At 39.6% G+C, this 17,857-nt stretch overlaps 1 protein-coding gene and 1 pseudogene across 1 annotated transcript in view; one reads left to right on the top strand and one right to left on the bottom strand.

Annotated features, from left to right (window-relative positions):
* Positions 1-17,857, bottom strand: part of diaph1 (diaphanous related formin 1) — a 142,006-nt gene that overhangs the window by 105,242 nt on the left and 18,907 nt on the right. Inside the window, 2 exon segments of the mRNA XM_062977847.1 lie at positions 1,487-1,639; positions 6,606-6,632. Coding sequence (XP_062833917.1) covers positions 1,487-1,639; positions 6,606-6,632 — 180 coding nt within the window.
* LOC134299058 (U2 spliceosomal RNA) lies at positions 8,554-8,708 on the top strand (annotated as a pseudogene).

The following is a 17,857-nucleotide window of genomic DNA, read 5'->3' as shown; positions in this document are numbered from 1 at the left end:
TCCGGTTTATCTTTTGAACATTTACTTTTGCCCCTTTTTTGCTCCTAAAGGCAAAAATTGCCTGGCCCTTGTGTTTTACGGGCGTTTTTGAGTTCTGTAATCTAATAAACTCTGTTACTTTGAATCTTGTGGCGTTCTGTCCTTGACATTAATTGAGGCATCATGTTAAATGTTTTGAATATTTACATAAAACTGTAATTTAAGATAATAAGATTTTAATATGAGAAGACTGTCCAACTCTTTTTACCTATATACTTGAGTATAAGCCGATCCAAATATAAGGCAGCCAGGACCCTTACCCATGTATAAGCCGAGGGGGACTTTATCAGCCCTAAAAAGGGGCCGAAAAACCTATTTATTTATTTATTTATTTTATGTACAGCTCTTCTCCCCCAGGGGGACTCAAGTATGAACTTGGCTTATACTCGAGTATATATGGCATCTATCTAGGCTGAGGTTATACTTTAAAGCAGTGGTTCTCAACCTGTGGGTCCCCAGGTGTTTTGGCCTACAACTCCTAGAAATCCCAGCCACTTTACCAGCTGTTAGGATTTCTGGGAGTTGAAGGCCAAAAACATCTGGGGGCCTCAGGTGAAGAACCACTGACTTAAAAAATGTACCTATTCCGACTTACTAACAAATTTAACTTAAGAACAAACCTACAAAATGTATCTCATTTGTAACTTGGTACTGTCTGTACTAAACTGAAGTCATAATAATAATAATAATAATAATAATAACCATTGATCATATCCTCAGCTGCTGTAAGAAAATCGCAGACTACAAACAGAGGCTCAACTATGTGGTCCAAATGATTAATTGGAATTTATGCCACAAGTACCACCTCCCAGCAGTCAAGAACGGGTGTGATCACAAACCTGCAAAGGTAATGGAAAATGAACACGCAAAGATACTGTGGGACTTTCGAATCCAGACTGACAAAGTTCTGGAACAGAACACACCAGACCTCACAGTCATGGAAAAGAAAAAGGCTTGGATTATTGATGTTGCCATACTAGGTGACAGTCGGATTGATGAAAAACAACAGGAAAAACTCAGCCGCTATCAGGACCTCAAGATCGAACTGCAAAGACTCTGGCAGAAACCAGTACAGGTGGTCCCAGTGGTAACTGGCACACTGGGTGCTGTGCCAAAAGATCTCAGCTGGCATTTGGAAACAATAAACATTGACAAAATTATGATATGTCATCTGCAAAAGGCCACCTTACTGGGATCTGCATGCATCATCCGAAAATACATCACACAGTCCTAAATGCTTGGGAAGTGTTCAACTTGTGATTTTGTGATACAAAATCCAGCATATCTATCTTGTTTGCTGTGTCATACTATGTTGTTGTGTCAATAATAATAATAATAATAATAATCAACTTTATTTTGTATCCTGACCCCTCTCCCAAAAGGCTCGGGGCGGCTTACATCTCCCAAATATTGGCAGCAGAGAAAGAAGATAATTTAAACAACTTACCAGCATCTGCTCAAAGAGGACCAGAACATCCTCATCTGAGATTTCCTGAAGCAGCTGACCTGAAACATCTGAATAGGAAGCAGAGGAATTCCTATGTGCCGCATTTGATTTTTCCTTCTCCTTCTTTATCCTCATGCTTGTGAATCTCTCAAGCTGAAAAAGAAATTTGGAAATTCAAAATTAATTTTTTTTACACAGTCAATTTTAAACTCTGCATTTTAACCTACATTTTATCAGTATTAGTGTCAATCTTGTTTATGTATATTTTAATATATACATTTTAATATATTTTATTTTTCTGTTTTACCATATTGTATCCCACTTTGAGCTGTGAGGAGAGGCGGATAACAAATAAATAAGTTTTTAATTAAATGTAGAATTCTGTTACTTTCATACCACATAATAATAATAATAATAATAATAATAATAATAATAATAATAATAATAATAATAATAATAATAATAAATGTGTTAACTGCCTGAATGTTTTGAAGGTATCTTTGATAATTTTTAAAGTACTATACAATATTATTATTATATTCATGTTTATTTATACCCCACTTTTTCTCTCTACAAACAAGACTCAAAGCAACTTACAACCAATTAATACAATTTAAAAACCATCAATATACAAACATTAAAATATAATTAAACATTAATGTTATTAAGAATAAACAGTTAAATTCCTTAAAACTAATTCAGAGCTAAAAACAAATGATGTCTAATGATTGTACTTTTACAATCATTAGACATCATTGAAAAAATAGTTTTGTAGAGTCTTGAAGCAGTATCACAGTATTTCACACACAGAGAGACTAAACTGAGTAATGAACAGGTCTGTTTAAATGGATTAGCACTATGTTTCAGTCATTTTTGTTCTGAGCAACTGAAGAAGCAGAAGCCAAAACATTTTGCTAATAAAGTCATACTATTCTGTTGGATAATCACTCTAATAAATAATTTAAGTAATTAAAACAAACTTTTCAGAAGTGCTGATCTAAATCACATATTGACAGACAGACATCACTATGGTATTTTACAAGAAAAGAGGGGGACTTACAATCCAAAAACCAAAAACAAATCCCCCTCAAAAACAATGCCTATCTTTTATGGCCACTTGGCAAGACTCTGTGCTTCTATGGGTGCTTCTACAATTTATAATTAATGCGCTTTGACACCACTTTAACTGCTGATCAATGCTACTGAATCCTGGGAGTTGTAGTTTTACAAGGCTGTTAGCCTTCTCTGTCAAAGAGCGATGGTTCAAGACTACAAATCCCACGATTCCATAGCACTGAGTCATAAAAGGCCAACAAGAAAACTTACTCCTTTAGGAACACAGGAATCAATCATTAACTGTATCTAAAGAAAGTACAGTAGCAGAGTCTAGAACACATGACTGAAGTATCAGTGAAGTTGACTAGATCTGTCTTATTCAAGGAAAAATGCAACTGGTAAAAAGAGCCTGTAGCCTTCACCACCAACTGAGAACTCAGAAGCACCAAAAAAAATCAAGCCATACTTCCATATTGTAAATATTGTGACTGCGCCTTCGGGGATTATGGTTGATGGTGATGGGATTAGAAGAGGAAGGAAAAACCCTCGCGATGAGGGCTCATTGGAGGAGTTGCGCAGGAAACGGATTAGAGAGCTCAATGGGGAATCTTCTGAGGAAGATTCAGATGGGGAGTTTGGGGAAGAAATGGATGCTGGTGAACAGGTGGTGGCTGGGGAAGTGGACACTGAATGGGCACAGCCACCGGAGATGTCTGGGGAATTGGGGCCTATGGATACTACTGAACCTGGGGTATCTTCAGGAGCAGATCCCACTTGGGATGCTTGGAGAAGGGAGGATGGTTCTTTAAGTGTGCATGGGGTTGAGTATGGGCAGGATGATTGGAACTCCGACGAGCAATTAGGCACCCCTGATCCACGAGCCCTAGCTGTGTGGAGTTCTGATTCGGAGTAAGATCTGGGACACCTGGTGTTTGGGTGTGAGTGTTTGGACACCCAAGAGGAAGGGGAATAAAATGGGAATGTTTGGTCACTTCACTTTGCGTGTGGCAAGGTGTTGCTGAAGCGCCATTGGGATTTCTGTGAATTCAAGAAGACTGGACTGGGACTTTGCTTCTGATGTAAGTTATCTGGGATTGCTCTGCAACGGAGGGCTGGAACTGTGTGGGTTTCCCTGGACTGCACTCTGATTACTATTTCTAGCTGCTGTTACCATCGTTGCTTGGCTCTTTGTGCCATTTCGTGGACCTGGTTTTGATGACTGCACCCTTTTCGGACCCTGGATTGGAATTTGACCTTGCTTCTGTCTTCACCCTTTGATTGATGACTACTCTCGGCTTTTGACTACTGGCTTGCCCTCCGGACTCTGCTGCTGTCTCCTGACCTGACCTTGGATCCTCCTGATGACGCCTCTTCACTCTTCTCTTGGAGCCCTTGGCTTTATCTGCACCGTGGAAGCAGTTTACTGCATTTCTAGTTTGTTTGTCTTCAGACCATTTTGGTGATTCTTTTAGGAACTGTCCCTTTAAATCCACAGAGCCGGCTGGCTGCTACAGTAAGGGCTTGGACCCAAAGTGCCTTTTGCACTAGCTCTAAGTTTGTTTTGCTTTGTTTTCCTGCTTGGAGTTCCGGATTTAAGTTACTCATTGTAGCTCTTACAAGGTTTCAAGTCCTTGTTTGTTTTGCCTATTTTTTAGAAGCCAACTCAATTTGTTTTCTAAGCTGAATTGAAGCGTCATTTTAGTTTTATTTGAATGCCTGCATGGATAAATAGGTTGGCTTGTTGAAACATACTTTTGAGATATATTTTTGTTTGGACTGCTTTTGAAACACTGATAGTTAAGTGTTTCAAGCTATCTTCTGTGTTTATGTTTACTTTTTGGCTTGTCTCCTGAATAAACTCTGTTTTGTTCGTTAATTGGCGTCTGACTCTTGACAGTAAACTTACATTTTATGAAGATTGGAACCCCATACAAAATAGCTGGTATCTGACTTAGGCTCTCCTTCTGCTTTATCTAGGTTGTAATTTTTTTCACTCAAATTCAGCTTCTCTTCATTATTTAAATGATTGTTCGGGGTTTCCTACCACTTCAGCATGCAAGAGTGTGAAAACATACTAGGCACCATCAGACTATTGCTGACATTTTAGACTAAATTTTGTAATAATCTCAATATCTCATATGGCTATAAAACAGAATAGTGGACAAGATGGGAATATGTGGCTCCCTTTAATCTACTGTACATATCAGTAATCCATGACCTAATTTTTTTTAAAAATGTGTACTCTAGGAATGTAGATATGGCATCCTGCAGTTCGATTCTCACAAGCCAGCTATAGACAATATCATGGATAGTAATATCAAAGATTTCTAAGAAGCTCAGAACAAATAATGGGATTGTCTATTTCCAGATTATCTATTAGGACTGCAGCAATTTCTTACTCATGAGAAGTTGAACTCAAGTGAAAGGAGATTATACAGTTTACTCAGGCGAACCTAGAATCAGAATCAACATGTCAGGAGTAACATGCTCCAGAGCCTTGAAGAAACCACATAAGCTTTTGGGGATATATTGTTTAGAACACCCTCTTATTGTGAATCCTGCAGAACACTTAGATGTAGCTCTCATAAAAATGTCCTCCTCCCTTTTCCAAATGCATTGAAATATCATGTGCAGAAGATAAACAATTGCTATCAGTTGTTAATGAGGTTCCTAAGAAATCATCCTAGAACAAATATCTGGGGCCTCAGAGAGGACATAGGTCTGTAACCAGCATGACAGGCAGCACTGCAGACAGAGTTCAGTTTGTTTTGTTTCAAAAGGCAACAGACAAAGACAAACATCCACATAAGTCTTGCAAGAAGGCCTGCATGAATGAGGGTCATTGTGTGCCACTCTGAAAAGGCAGTTAACATACTCTATCAAAGCAAGTGCTTGGTGCAATGGCATGCCAGAAAGACAGCATGATCAAAAAGCTGGCAAGAGAAATATAGCAAAGTGGGAAGTATTTAAGTATGTCCATCTACCCCAGTTAAAAACCTGGTCTTGACAGTTTGGTATTTCAAAACACTTCTCATGAGTGCACTTATATTGGGACCATTTTACAATAACAGAGTCTAGAAATTATTGAAGCATCTGTGACTACGTTCAGCCCTCTACTCTCCAATAAAGGACAGTGCTTATATGAGGCACATTTAATAACTACTGTCACTCAAGCACTCAGACTAGCACCAGAGAAAGCAGAACACCCAAGATGCAAACCTGAACCTTAAATAGGGCTGCTTATGCCAGGTAGCATTGATCTAATAACCAAAGTGGTTTCAATAGATTCAAAAGACATGAAGTCTCCATTTATTCACCCACAGACAGTCTTTTCTTTATTCTCCAATTCAGGATTCCCATCATCTCCTAGGATCTTGATTTGTGCGTACATGCACACATTCACGAGCGAGAGCACATGAACATGTAAGTGCATCGTAAGGTTACTTTAAATATTTCTTGATCATTCCATCCAGCTGGGTATAAATGGATGTACAAAATACATGATGAATTTTTGTGATGCCCTCTAATTCAGTGGCCAATGGGTAGGGGCAATTTACATCAGAGCTGTTTTTTTAAGGCCTTCATTTTGATATGACCCAAAGCAGAAAAATATGGTGCTCTTCAGTCCTGCTTCCAAAAGGCATCAAAAGAGAGTAGCATGGCATCAGATACTACTGTGAAATCTAAATGGTTTTTGTATTCTACCCTCTGTTTTCTGGTTGAGGCTATCTAGTATGGCCAAGACAATTTCTCCCCTATGATCAGATTTGAACTCAACCTGAAAGAGAATCCAATTTGTGCAAGAAAATTATAATCAGATACCCACTGAGGGTTCTTTGCAACAACTGTCTGAATGAAAAACACAGGGAGGACTACATACCAGTTTCAAAAAGCAGTTAAGACACTCTATCAAAGCAAGGGATATGTACATGGCATACCAACAGAAATCACCATCAAGGGCAATAGAAATGGGAAGCATCCCCACACAAAATACATGGTAGTGGAATATGTGAGAAGTAATATAGACAATGTCAAAGAAACAACTGAAAGTGATCATCCTTACCTCATCTGCCATCACCCTTTTCAGATTCTGTGATATGTGTAAAGAAAGAGAAAACTGAATTAGTAACACAAGAAAAACCCAAGCAGAAAACAAAGAAGAGTAGGAAATTAGAATATTATCTGATTTTTGTATACGCTCTTCTTGACCTGAGAAGCTCCAAATGTGTATTTACTCTGAACACTGGGAAACATGAAAGAACCTGGGATATGAGGGGAAGCTTCTTCAAATACTGTAGTAGCAATTTTATTATAAAAATATTTATTGTCCTCTGAGGGCACAAAACACGTTTCAAGGCCAGAATTTTATGTGCATAAATTAAGATGGCTATGGAGAGATGCACCAAGATGTTCAAAATCTCTTCCCCTACACAAAACACCTATTCTGGAAAATTTAAATTCAGTAACAAGGACATTCTGTCAAACAATCAAAACTGTATTGGGCGTGTGTGCTTATAAAATGAATGAAGAAATGGGAAAAGGCACCAAGATGTCTCACTTGCAGGGAAAGACCTAGAATTTTGTTTGGCCCACCTTTATACCTTGTCTATAGTGACATAAAACATTTTTAAACCCATAAAATTAAAAATAATCCATAACACAAATAATTCAGGACACACTAACTACATTGTACTTTAGTGTATTATCAACCACTTCAGAGAAAGGAAAGACATATACTGTAATAACAAAATGTGTCTATCTTGCAGACATTAAAAAAATTTAATGACTGCAACAGAAAGGACTACATTTACTCTCTTTACTTAATAAGATCTTGAACATTGTCAGCCTCTAATAGCTGCTGCCTGCCTACCACAATTTTAAAAAATATGCATACTAGAGCCTAAATCTAACCATTGCACTACCAAGGCATAATGCAACTTCTGCCCTGCCCTCTATGTTCCTACTTCTGAAAGTGTGGGTCCCAACCCCAAATCTGGCCCCCTTAGCTCAATGTTGGAGTCAAAACTTTGACAATAGAAAAAAACCTTCTGAACACCATCCATTTAAACAACCATATGAAGTGTTTATAGTGGGGTCTACATAAAATGTTTCAGCTGTACTCCACAAAAAGAAAAATCAGCCTATTTATTAAGTCTTGCAAATGCTAATTTACTTTTTTGGACATGTTTTATTTTTATACCTATTTTATATACCTATATGCCTGGGAGTCATATAAAAGGGGTTGTGTTCCTAAACTGATTTCTATGGAACTATAGGATTCCACAATAGCAGAATAGGGGATAGGTAAAATCTTTAAAAAAAATTAAAATCCATGTTGGGGTATGAAGTTCTTATTAAAATTTACTCTGATTTAAAAAAGAAACTTGAATGTCTTAATTTCCAAACCTACTATATTATACAAAACATCCAGACGGCTGGACTAGATGAAAGAAGGAAGAACTTTGTGGATTCACAATGCTTAGATGCAGAGTAAGGGTTCTGTGGGAAAATCAGGGACAGAGTTAAGAGTTCCACAAGAAAAAGAAGTCTTTTGAAGGGTCCCATGACCAAAAAGGCCTGGGAACCACTGCTCTAAGCCATCCAATGCCTGTTCTAGAGCACTGCTTCTTAAACTGTGGATCCTGGTTCCATATGGTGTCCCCTTACCTCAATGCTGAGGTCCTGAAAAAATTGGCAACTGTAAAAGGTTTCCTAAATGCACAGTGTTTACAGTGGATTCTACAAACAATGCTTCAGCTGTACTTCATAAAAAGGAAATCAGCCTGTTTAGCAAGCCTTGCAAATGCTGATTTATCAATAAATGTTTTATTTTTATACCTATTTTATATAACTATGTACCTGGAGTTACGTAAAAATTTATTGGGCCAAAGAGATACCAAGTAGAGACATTTAAAAAGTCCTGTTCTAGAGGTTCCCCATCCACAGCGGGTCTTGAGGACACATGGAGAGGGAGGGAGAGGAACCAGATTTTTCCTGCTCTCTCTGACAAAATCGCTTCTCGGCCTTTTGGCTAAGATCAAGTGTAGTAACAAAGCCAAATTTGGAAGCAGACATAAATCGTTTCTCCAAGACCACAATTAGGTTCTAGCAGAAAGACCCGAACTGCTATTCAACTGCAGCACTAGAGTTGCCCTGTTAACCAATTGGCAAAATTTGGAAAAGCTATAACCAGCTTGTGAAATATCAGATATATAACAAAACAGAAATTTGGCAACGAAACCTAAAGTAAGAAATATTACAGATTAAAAAACAAAAATAAACATATAGTTTTAAAATATGAATAATAAACAGCTTCAAGATTGATGACTCAAATCACCCTGAGTCCACCCGGGTGAGAAGGGCGGGGTATAAATGCTGGAAATAAATAAATGTGTTCTTATCACTTTCCTGTTCTAATCAATTTGCACCTGTTTCACATGATAGCAGGATGTACAAACTGCAACCCCAGAACATTTAGACCCACATCCCCCTAGGCACCCTGATTACACTTCCCCAACACGAAATCCTCAACAATTTGATATTACACTTTTTTACCACTGTACTAAATTGTAAGGACATCATTATCCTGATACAGAATCTCCACACATACATTAAGATAATCCAAATTATATTTTTTCATCACGGGGAAAGCACAGAAGATAAAAGATGCTCTGTTCTTCACTTTCAAAAACATAAGATCAGCCGCTGTGTGTGTCCTTGTCCTAGAAATTCTGGGTACAACCTGAAACCTGTATAGCACCTTAGCAGAGCCTAATCCAACTAAGAGTGTCATTTCCTCAGACACTCTGTCTTAAGGTTCTGACTTAACAGTCTTTTGGCTACAACACAACCACTCTTCTATCCTCCCTGTGTACCTTGCTTTGCTAAACTTTCAGCCTGGTGAGTTCTGTCAAACTCAAAAATTGCTTATACTTTTGACATTTTATTGGTGCTGTAAAGGTACTGGATGTTATAATTAGCATTTAATTTAGCAGTTCTTCACTACGGATCCTTACCATTGCATGGGGTCTAAATATAACAAAATATATTTCAGCAAGGGAGTCCCTGGTAAAAAAATAAGGTTCAAGAAATGCTGTTATGGCTTGCTTAGAACTTTCACAAAGAAAGAGGGGAAATGCAAAAACTTCATAGGAAGTATTATTATTTCTGCACAGCCAACACTGTCATTGTTGAGCAGTCTCTATGGCTGGCCATACCAAAGTGTTATACTACCTGCTTATATCCTCAGACTTCTCGACACACGCCACTTTACTTACATTTGCTCTTTACTGAAATGTGGAACATGGCATTTTTAAACTTGTCTGTGGCAAAAGAAACTGTTGAGCAGTGTATCCGTGCAGGCTAGGGAGAAGAGAGTATACTGTGTATACTGTAAACTGTCTCTTAAAATAGCAAGCCTTAAAAAACCTACACATCTCACACCTGTTACGCTTTTTAACAAAACCATGATGTGCCTTGCAACACAGTATGGGTGGATGTAACAGTAATGTTATTTTTTGGACAGAATCAGAATTCTCTGGTCTATCATCCCAGACACGTTACAGTAAATGATAGACGCATTGTTGAATACTAAGCATATGTAGGATACCAGATATCTCCCACCCATATGACCTTGAGTAATAGCATGGGAAAAATACAGGATCTAAAACAGTGTGCAAATTAGGAATGTGAACCTAGTAAACACAGCTGTGGAGTCCTATGACTGTACATTTTGGAAGTTTATCTCTTTCCTGCACTAAATTTATTTTGTGCTGTGAGCATAGTTCTTTGAAAAGTCCAAATGAATACAGTACAAATCAAATATTCTCAGTTTATTAATAATGATATTGTGGTGGTTAAAAAGAATTTATTTTGCAAGTTGTTTTAGAAGCCATTATTAAAGATATAATTGTATTAAAGTATGTAAATATTGATTCTCTAATCACCCTACCAAAATATTTGAGCAGGGTGTTGGTTCCATTTTGAGGAACTGTGTTCTAGTGATGAAGAAAAACTGTTTTTTGTCTCTACAGCAACCTGGTCAAAGTTTCCTCCTACAATGAGCTAGTGCTCTCTGTTCTGCCAAATAGTAGCTGTTGACCAGACCTGTGACACATAAATCATGAACAGTTGTGGGTGTGCCCACAGTTTCACAAGCAAGCATAAGATCCAGGCAGGGAAAGACTTGGGGAAATTCTTAAGCAAGAGAGACTGGGACAGAGAGGGAGAGGCTAATTACAAGAGAAGGTTTCCCAACCATCAGGATTAACCAAGGCATGAAAACTTGCTGTGTATCATGTCTCTGAACTCTTTCAGTACTTTTATGATTCAATAAAGCAAAGCTCAGCGTATCAGAGTAAGGCAGCTTCTACAAAATAGTGAAACCATTTTCAGTGATCAACTAAAATAGCTTAATAGTGGGTTGAGGGAATTGAGATGTTTCAATTGCTGTTTTTTTAACATAATTTATCACCAATCATTGCACTTACCAGATTACTTCAGTACTCTAAAATATTCTCACATATCGCTGCTGAGTGTTGACCAGCTTGCATATACATTATGCACTACCACCACCACTTCCAGTCCCATTACTTTAAAAGTTCAATTATAACTTCACATTCACTGTAAACATTCACAGGAAAGGGTACAGATAACAGAGTAGTAAGTGTATTATAGGGCATTAAGGATGACCTGTTACATAACCCTGACTGTGATTGAGAGCACTCCTGCAGTGAGGTGGGGATACATTACAGTGTCGTCTTGCTGGTCCTACTGCTACATACCGGTGGGGGTAATTGGACAGTTTACAAGATTCTGAATTAATTTCCAACAGATATGCTGATATACCTTATGGATTGGTATCTGCTGAACAATAATCACATTTCTTAACTTCCTGATACTTGTCCTCATGACAACTTCTTTTAAATGTATAAAATTGTCCAAAAACTGAAAAACCATCTACAGTTGTCTCGTATATACAGAACTAAGGCACTGTTTTCAATATAGAGCTCTAATCTCTAGTTATATTTCATCTAAAATTAACTATTCTTTCTCATCCACATCTCTCCCTATGAAGATAGGTTCAGAACAGGCAAATTCCAGTTCTAGAGTAAGAGAATGAAAGACTTGGACACAGACTTAAAGTTTATCCACATACTTCACATTATTATATGTTGTTTGAGCTGGTCACTTTTTTAAAGCATTGGGGGGGGGGGGGTGGAGAGAGAGTGAGCGCTGAATTTAAGGACAAAGACATTTTTCTCACTAACATGTTTTGCCTGGCTGGAACTGGCAGTGCCTCTTGTTGAAAATCTTCATATCCGAGTCTAGCATACACTTGCAACTTGTTGTGGTTTGCAGCACAGGAAACAAGCCACACAGCCACAGACCTACAACTAACGGAAAAGACTACAATGGTGAAATAAGCATCTAAAACTTTTAAAACTGTGGCCTGTTAACAGCAGTGCGCAATATGGTTTTACAAAACATTTTATGATTTTACAAACCATTAAAAGCCTATGGTCTAAAACTGGGTGAAGATGAAGACATGGAGACCAGCTCTAGATTTGAGGGAACAGACAGCGTTGGGGAATAACTTGAAGAACAGGAAGTCAAATGTGTGAGGAAATTACATGTTACCTAAACCTGGAGAAAAAACAAAAACAAATTTCAGTAAGTCTGTTTTTTTCACTATTAGTGCAGTGTCCCTCTCTCCACTGCGCATTAGGCTCCCACCCTGCAGCTATACTTTCCAATGGAACTCTGCTGCAGCCTGGAAGGCCCCATTCTTATTAACTTTGATAGGTCTTACTTTTGGGGGAGGCCTTATATTTAGCAATTCAGCAAAACTTTTACTAGGTCTTATTTTCAGGGGATGTCTTATTTTCGGGGCAACTCGGTCGTAAGCACTCATGACCATCGCATCTACCTGGGCTGACATTTGGAGAGACTGATCCAGGAGTACTCCCAAGTTGAGAACACAGTCTTTCTAAAGTCTTGATTTCTTTTCTAAAATAAGGAAGATAAGGGAGACAGACACTACTACCATGAAGACCAGTGAATCAAGTGTCTGATACAGACTTTCCACCATCTGTTTCTTTAAAAAAGAGAAGTAACAGGATAAATAGGTAGATCATGTTCTCAGCAATGTTAGAACTGCAAAGAGAGTTGAAGTGAGAATAGGGTGAATTTGAAAAATATGCAATTTTTACTACTGTATTAAACTAAATAATGTGTATAAAACAGATGGGACACTTCTAGGCTCCGAAAGATGTCAGTTTGGAAATTACTACATATATGAAAAAAGGCCAAAGGGCTAAAAATAAAGAGATGTGTGTGACAAAACATGGCAAGGGAGGTGAAGTAACTTTATACTCTCCACTGTTTCACTTCTCGTGTGCCACTTACACTGCCACAACAAAGTAAAGATTAATCTTACAACAAACCACAGGACATACATCAGTAGAAGAGACAAGCAATCTGAGACTTTGTCTGGATGTTATGGCACACACAAAGGCAACATTTTATGATGGAAGCTGTTGTGACTGCGCCTTCGGGGATTATGGTTGATGGGGATGGAATTCGAAGAGGAAGAAAAAACCCTCGTGATGAGGGTTCACTGGAGGAGTTGCGCAGGAAGCGACTTAGAGAGCTATATGGGGGATCTTCTGAGGAAGATTCAGATGGGGAGATGGATGCTGAGGAACAGGTGGTGGCTGGGGAAGCGGGCACTGAATGGGCACAGCCACCGGAGATGTCTGGGGATTTGGGGTCTATGGATACTTCTGAACCTGGGGTTTCTGCAGGAGCTGATCCCAATTGGGATGCTTGGAGAAGGGAGGATGGTTCTTTAAGTGTTCATGGGGCTAAGTGTGGGCAGGATGACTGGGACTCCGACGAATTGCTAGGTACTCCAGATCCACGAGCTCTAGCTGTGTGGAGCTCAGATTCTGAGTAGATTTGGGACACCTGGTGTTTGGGTGTGAGTGTTTGGTCACCCAGGAGGAAGGGGAATAAAATGGGAATGTTTGGCCACTGCACTTTGCGTGTGGCAAGGTGTTGCTGAGGCGCCATTGGGATCTTTGTGTTTCCATGAAGACTGGACTTGGACTATGATTTGAATCTGCTGTTATCACCTAGCTTGGCTCTCGCTGTGTCTTATCGTGGACCTGTTTTGGATGACTGCACCCTCTTCAGACCTTGGATCGGAATTTGACCTTGCTACTGCCTTCGCCCTGTGATTGATGACTACTATCGGCTTTTGACTCCTGGCTTGCTCTTTGGACACCGCTGTTATCTCCTGACCTGACCTTGGAATTCCAGACAACGTCTTTTCACCATCCTTTTGGAGCCTTCGGCTTTATCCACATTGTGGAAGCAGTCTGCTGCATTCTTAGTTTGTTTGTTTGTTTCCTGACCAATTTGGTGTTTCCTTTTGGGAACTGTTCCTTTGAAAACTACAGAGCCGACTGGCAGGGCTTGGACTCAGAAAGTGCAGTTTGCACTAAGTTTGTTTAGCTTTGTTTTTACCTGCTTGTGTTGCTGAATTATATTTTTGTTTGAACTGCTCTTGAAGCACTGATAGTGAAGTGTTTCAAGGTTTTTTCTGTGTTAACATTACTTTTTGGCTTATCTGCTGAATAAACTCTATTTTTGTTCGCTAATTGGCGTCTGACTCTTGACAGAAGCTATGGAAAAGGACACTCTGCACAAACAACCAGGCATTATAATGCATTGAAACAGGGTACAGCATAAAAAATATCAGAACTCCCAAAGAAGTCCTAACTCAGGTCTCCAGATACTAATCTCTAAAAGCAATGCAACAGATATAGCGATAAAACACTTCATATTTCCCTTCACTCTAATTTCTCAATACAATAAAACTATCAGTCCTTACTGGATTGCATTTATAAAATAAATTGAGAGCCAATGTGGTATAGTGGTTTGAGCACTGCACTATACTTCTGGCGCCCAGGGTTCAAATCTCTGCTCAATCATGTAGAAATGCTAGCTGGCAAGTTGCAATCTCTCAACCTCACAGTAAGGCAAAGGAAAACTCCCTCTGAACAAATCTTCCCAAGATGGTCTTTAGGTTGCTGTAAGTCAAAAACAAATTGAATGCACATAAGGCTAGAAGCTGCTGTACCAGAACTTGGATGCTATACATGCCTGGGAAAGGGCCAGTAAACGTGGCCTGAATACTGATAAGATGGATGCTTCGTGGATTGGTGCTTCTCAAGTCCAGGAATGGCTTGGGGCCTCAATTTTTAAAAGAGTCATAGAATCATAGAATCACGGAGTTGGAAGAGACCCAGTCCAACACCCTGCCAAGAAGTAGGAAAATCACATTCAAAGCACCACTGACAGATGGACATCCAGCCTCTGCTTAAAAGCCTCCAAAAAAAGGAGCCTCCACCACACTCTGAGGCAGAGAGTTCCACTGCTGAACAGCTTTCACAGTGAGGAAGTTCTTGCTAATGTTCTGGTGGAATCTCCTTTCCTGTAGTTTAAAGTAGGGATGTGCACAAAGTATGTTTCGTCAACACGAAAAAAATGAAGACATTTTTTGTACGAAACGGGAGGCGACATGAAAATTAAAACCTCACAGTCATGCTTGCTTTCGTTTTCTGGCCACATGGCCTCCATGTCTGCAATCACCTCCTCATGCATCAGAGAAGGAGGTGGGGAGGAAGTGATCCTTGGCCAATCAGAAGCCAAGGAATCACTGAAGTGGGCCGGGCAGGGAGGGTATATAAGGGGGGGGGAGTGCCCCTAAAGTAGCCATTGCTGCTGCTGCTAGGTGCTGGCTGTGGGTTGCTGTTACTGTCTCCACTTGACTTGCCTTGCCTTTTTCCTTTTGTGCCTTGCCTTGTCTTGCTGGTGAGGGCACTGGGACTGGGGTTTTGGGTTTTGAGTTTGGGATTTTGCCTGGCTGCTTGTCTTATTTTTTTAAAAAAAATCATTTTCTTGTTGGGCTTCCCTTCTCTGACTATCTTACTGGCTCTTTCTGTACTGTCTGCCTCTGCCTTGGTCCTCCCTGTCCTTTGGGCTACAATAAGGATAGTATTCTTATTTTTTATAGTTAGTATATTTTTGAAAGCAAAGACATTTTTGAGCTTTGTACCTTTGTAATCCTCAACCCTTCAGTGCTGCTTACTTGTCTTTCTGAAGACAGGGACCACATTTACCCTCCTCCAAACTGCTAGAACTTATCCCTTTCTCCATGAACTCTCAAAGATGATTGCCGGTGGTTTTGAAATAACTTCTGCTAGTTCCTTCAATATTCTTGGATGTAGTTGGACTCTGGAGACTTGAATTCATTTAGAGTGGACAGGTATTTCTGGATGACTTGTTTCCCTATTTGGAGTTGGATTTTCCCTAATCCTTCATCCATTCCATGTTGCTGAGGATGAGGATGGCTTTCTCTTTGTGAGAAGACTGAGCCAAAAAAAGCATTAAGTAGTTCTGCCTTCTTCCTATCCCCTCAGCATTACCCCATCTTCTCCTCGCAGAGGCCCTATTGCCTCCTTGTTCTTACTCTTTCTACCGACATAAGCAAAGAAGCCTCTTTTATTGTTTTAAATGTCCCTGGCAAGCCTGAGCTCATTTTGTGCTTTAACATTGCAAACCTTTTCCCTACGGGAGTTGGCTATTCTTCCTTGGTGATTTCTCTCCTTTTCCACTTCTTGTGCATGTCTCTTTTGAGTCTTAGCTCAGTTAGAAGTTCTTTGGACATCCATTCTGGTTTCTTTGCACTTGTCTTATTATTTTTTCTTTGTTGGCACTGTTTGCATTTGCGCCTTGAGTATTTCACTTTTGAAAAACTCCCATCTACCCTTAACTCCCTTGTCTTTTAGTACTGGTGTCCACAGAATGCCGCTCATTATTTCCTTTATTTTTTGGAAGTCAGCTCTCCTATAGTCCAGAATGCGTGTTTGACTTGTCACTTGCCCCTAAGGATCCGACCACTTCGACTGCATTGATCAGGTACTCTGTGTTTATTAGGATGAGATCAAGAGTAGCCAGTCCCCTTGTTGCCTTTTCTACCTTCTGGACCATAAAACTGTCTGCAAGGCAAACAAGAAATTTGGCTGAGTTTGTTTTCCAGCAGATATCGGGATAGTTGAAATTGCCCATGACTACTACATCTCTTCTTTGTGACTGTTTGGGCAAGTGTTGACAGAAGGCTTCAACAAGTTCTTCATCCTGACTTGGAGGTCTGTAGTAGACGCCCATGATGAGAACTTTTTGAGTCCCAGTTCCCTTGATTCTTATCCGGATGCTTTCAAGCTAGCTTCCCGGATTGCAGTCTTGCATCTCTTCTGCAACATAACTGTTTTTGACATATAAAGCTACTCCCCTTGTTCTATTCCTGTGAAAGAGGCTATAGCTCTCAATGGCTACATTCCAGTGATGGGAGTTATCCTACCAGGTTTCAGTGATGTCTATGATATCGTAAGTGTAGTGTTGTGCTAAAAGTTGGTATTTGTCTTGTCTATTTCCAATGCTCTGTGCATTAGTGCAAAGACATGTAAGCCTCTGAAACCTTCCCCTGAGCTGTTTATTTGGGATTATTGTAATTATTCCAATTACTTTAGAAAGAAGGGAGATCTACTTATGAATTTGGGCAGCAACATGAATTATCTGAAATGCTTAAGACCAGAAGTCTTCTGCATTTTGGATTTTTTTTATTATTTTGGAATATTTGAGTACACATTTTTTAAAACAGTGTTTATTCACTCTGCAGCACATATTCACTACCTTATCATGCCCACTTTACAAATGTTCACTTTTTCCCTTACACATTATGTTCAAAGGCAGTTCAATAAGAGTCTACTCATTGAACACTCACAATGCCTGAATATACTGAAGGGAAGTATCAGGCAACATCCTTCTCAGGATAGCCAGGAGTGGAAGGATGAACAGCATGGACAGGTAGCCCAGTAAACATACACTTCCCTTCCTTCTGGTCAAGGTATGCAATGGAACCACTTGCCCAGCTTTTGGCAGTTCACTACTTGTGGGCAACCCATCATACAGTGTTGTGATGACTCATGGGCCTTGTAGTCCTGTTCCTAGTACTATTGTGGCAGACGAAGAGGAAAACATGGGATTTTCGCCGGTTCAGCAAGAGCCGGAGTCTCTTCACCTGCAGGATGTTGATGTTTGCCCTCAAGAATTCAGCCAAACAGGCCTTGGGCAGAACTCCCCCCGTTTTCCAGGAGGGAAAATTATTCTAAAGATAGGGGAGCCAGGGAGGCTAATCGCAGAAGCCTGAGAATCGCTGCCAAACAAATGGCTGATTAGGTCTGCTTC

The sequence above is a fragment of the Anolis carolinensis genome, chromosome 4 (assembly GCF_035594765.1).
Source record: "Anolis carolinensis isolate JA03-04 chromosome 4, rAnoCar3.1.pri, whole genome shotgun sequence".
Lineage (NCBI taxonomy): Eukaryota > Metazoa > Chordata > Lepidosauria > Squamata > Dactyloidae > Anolis > Anolis carolinensis.
This window is presented reverse-complemented; position numbering and strand designations above follow the sequence as displayed.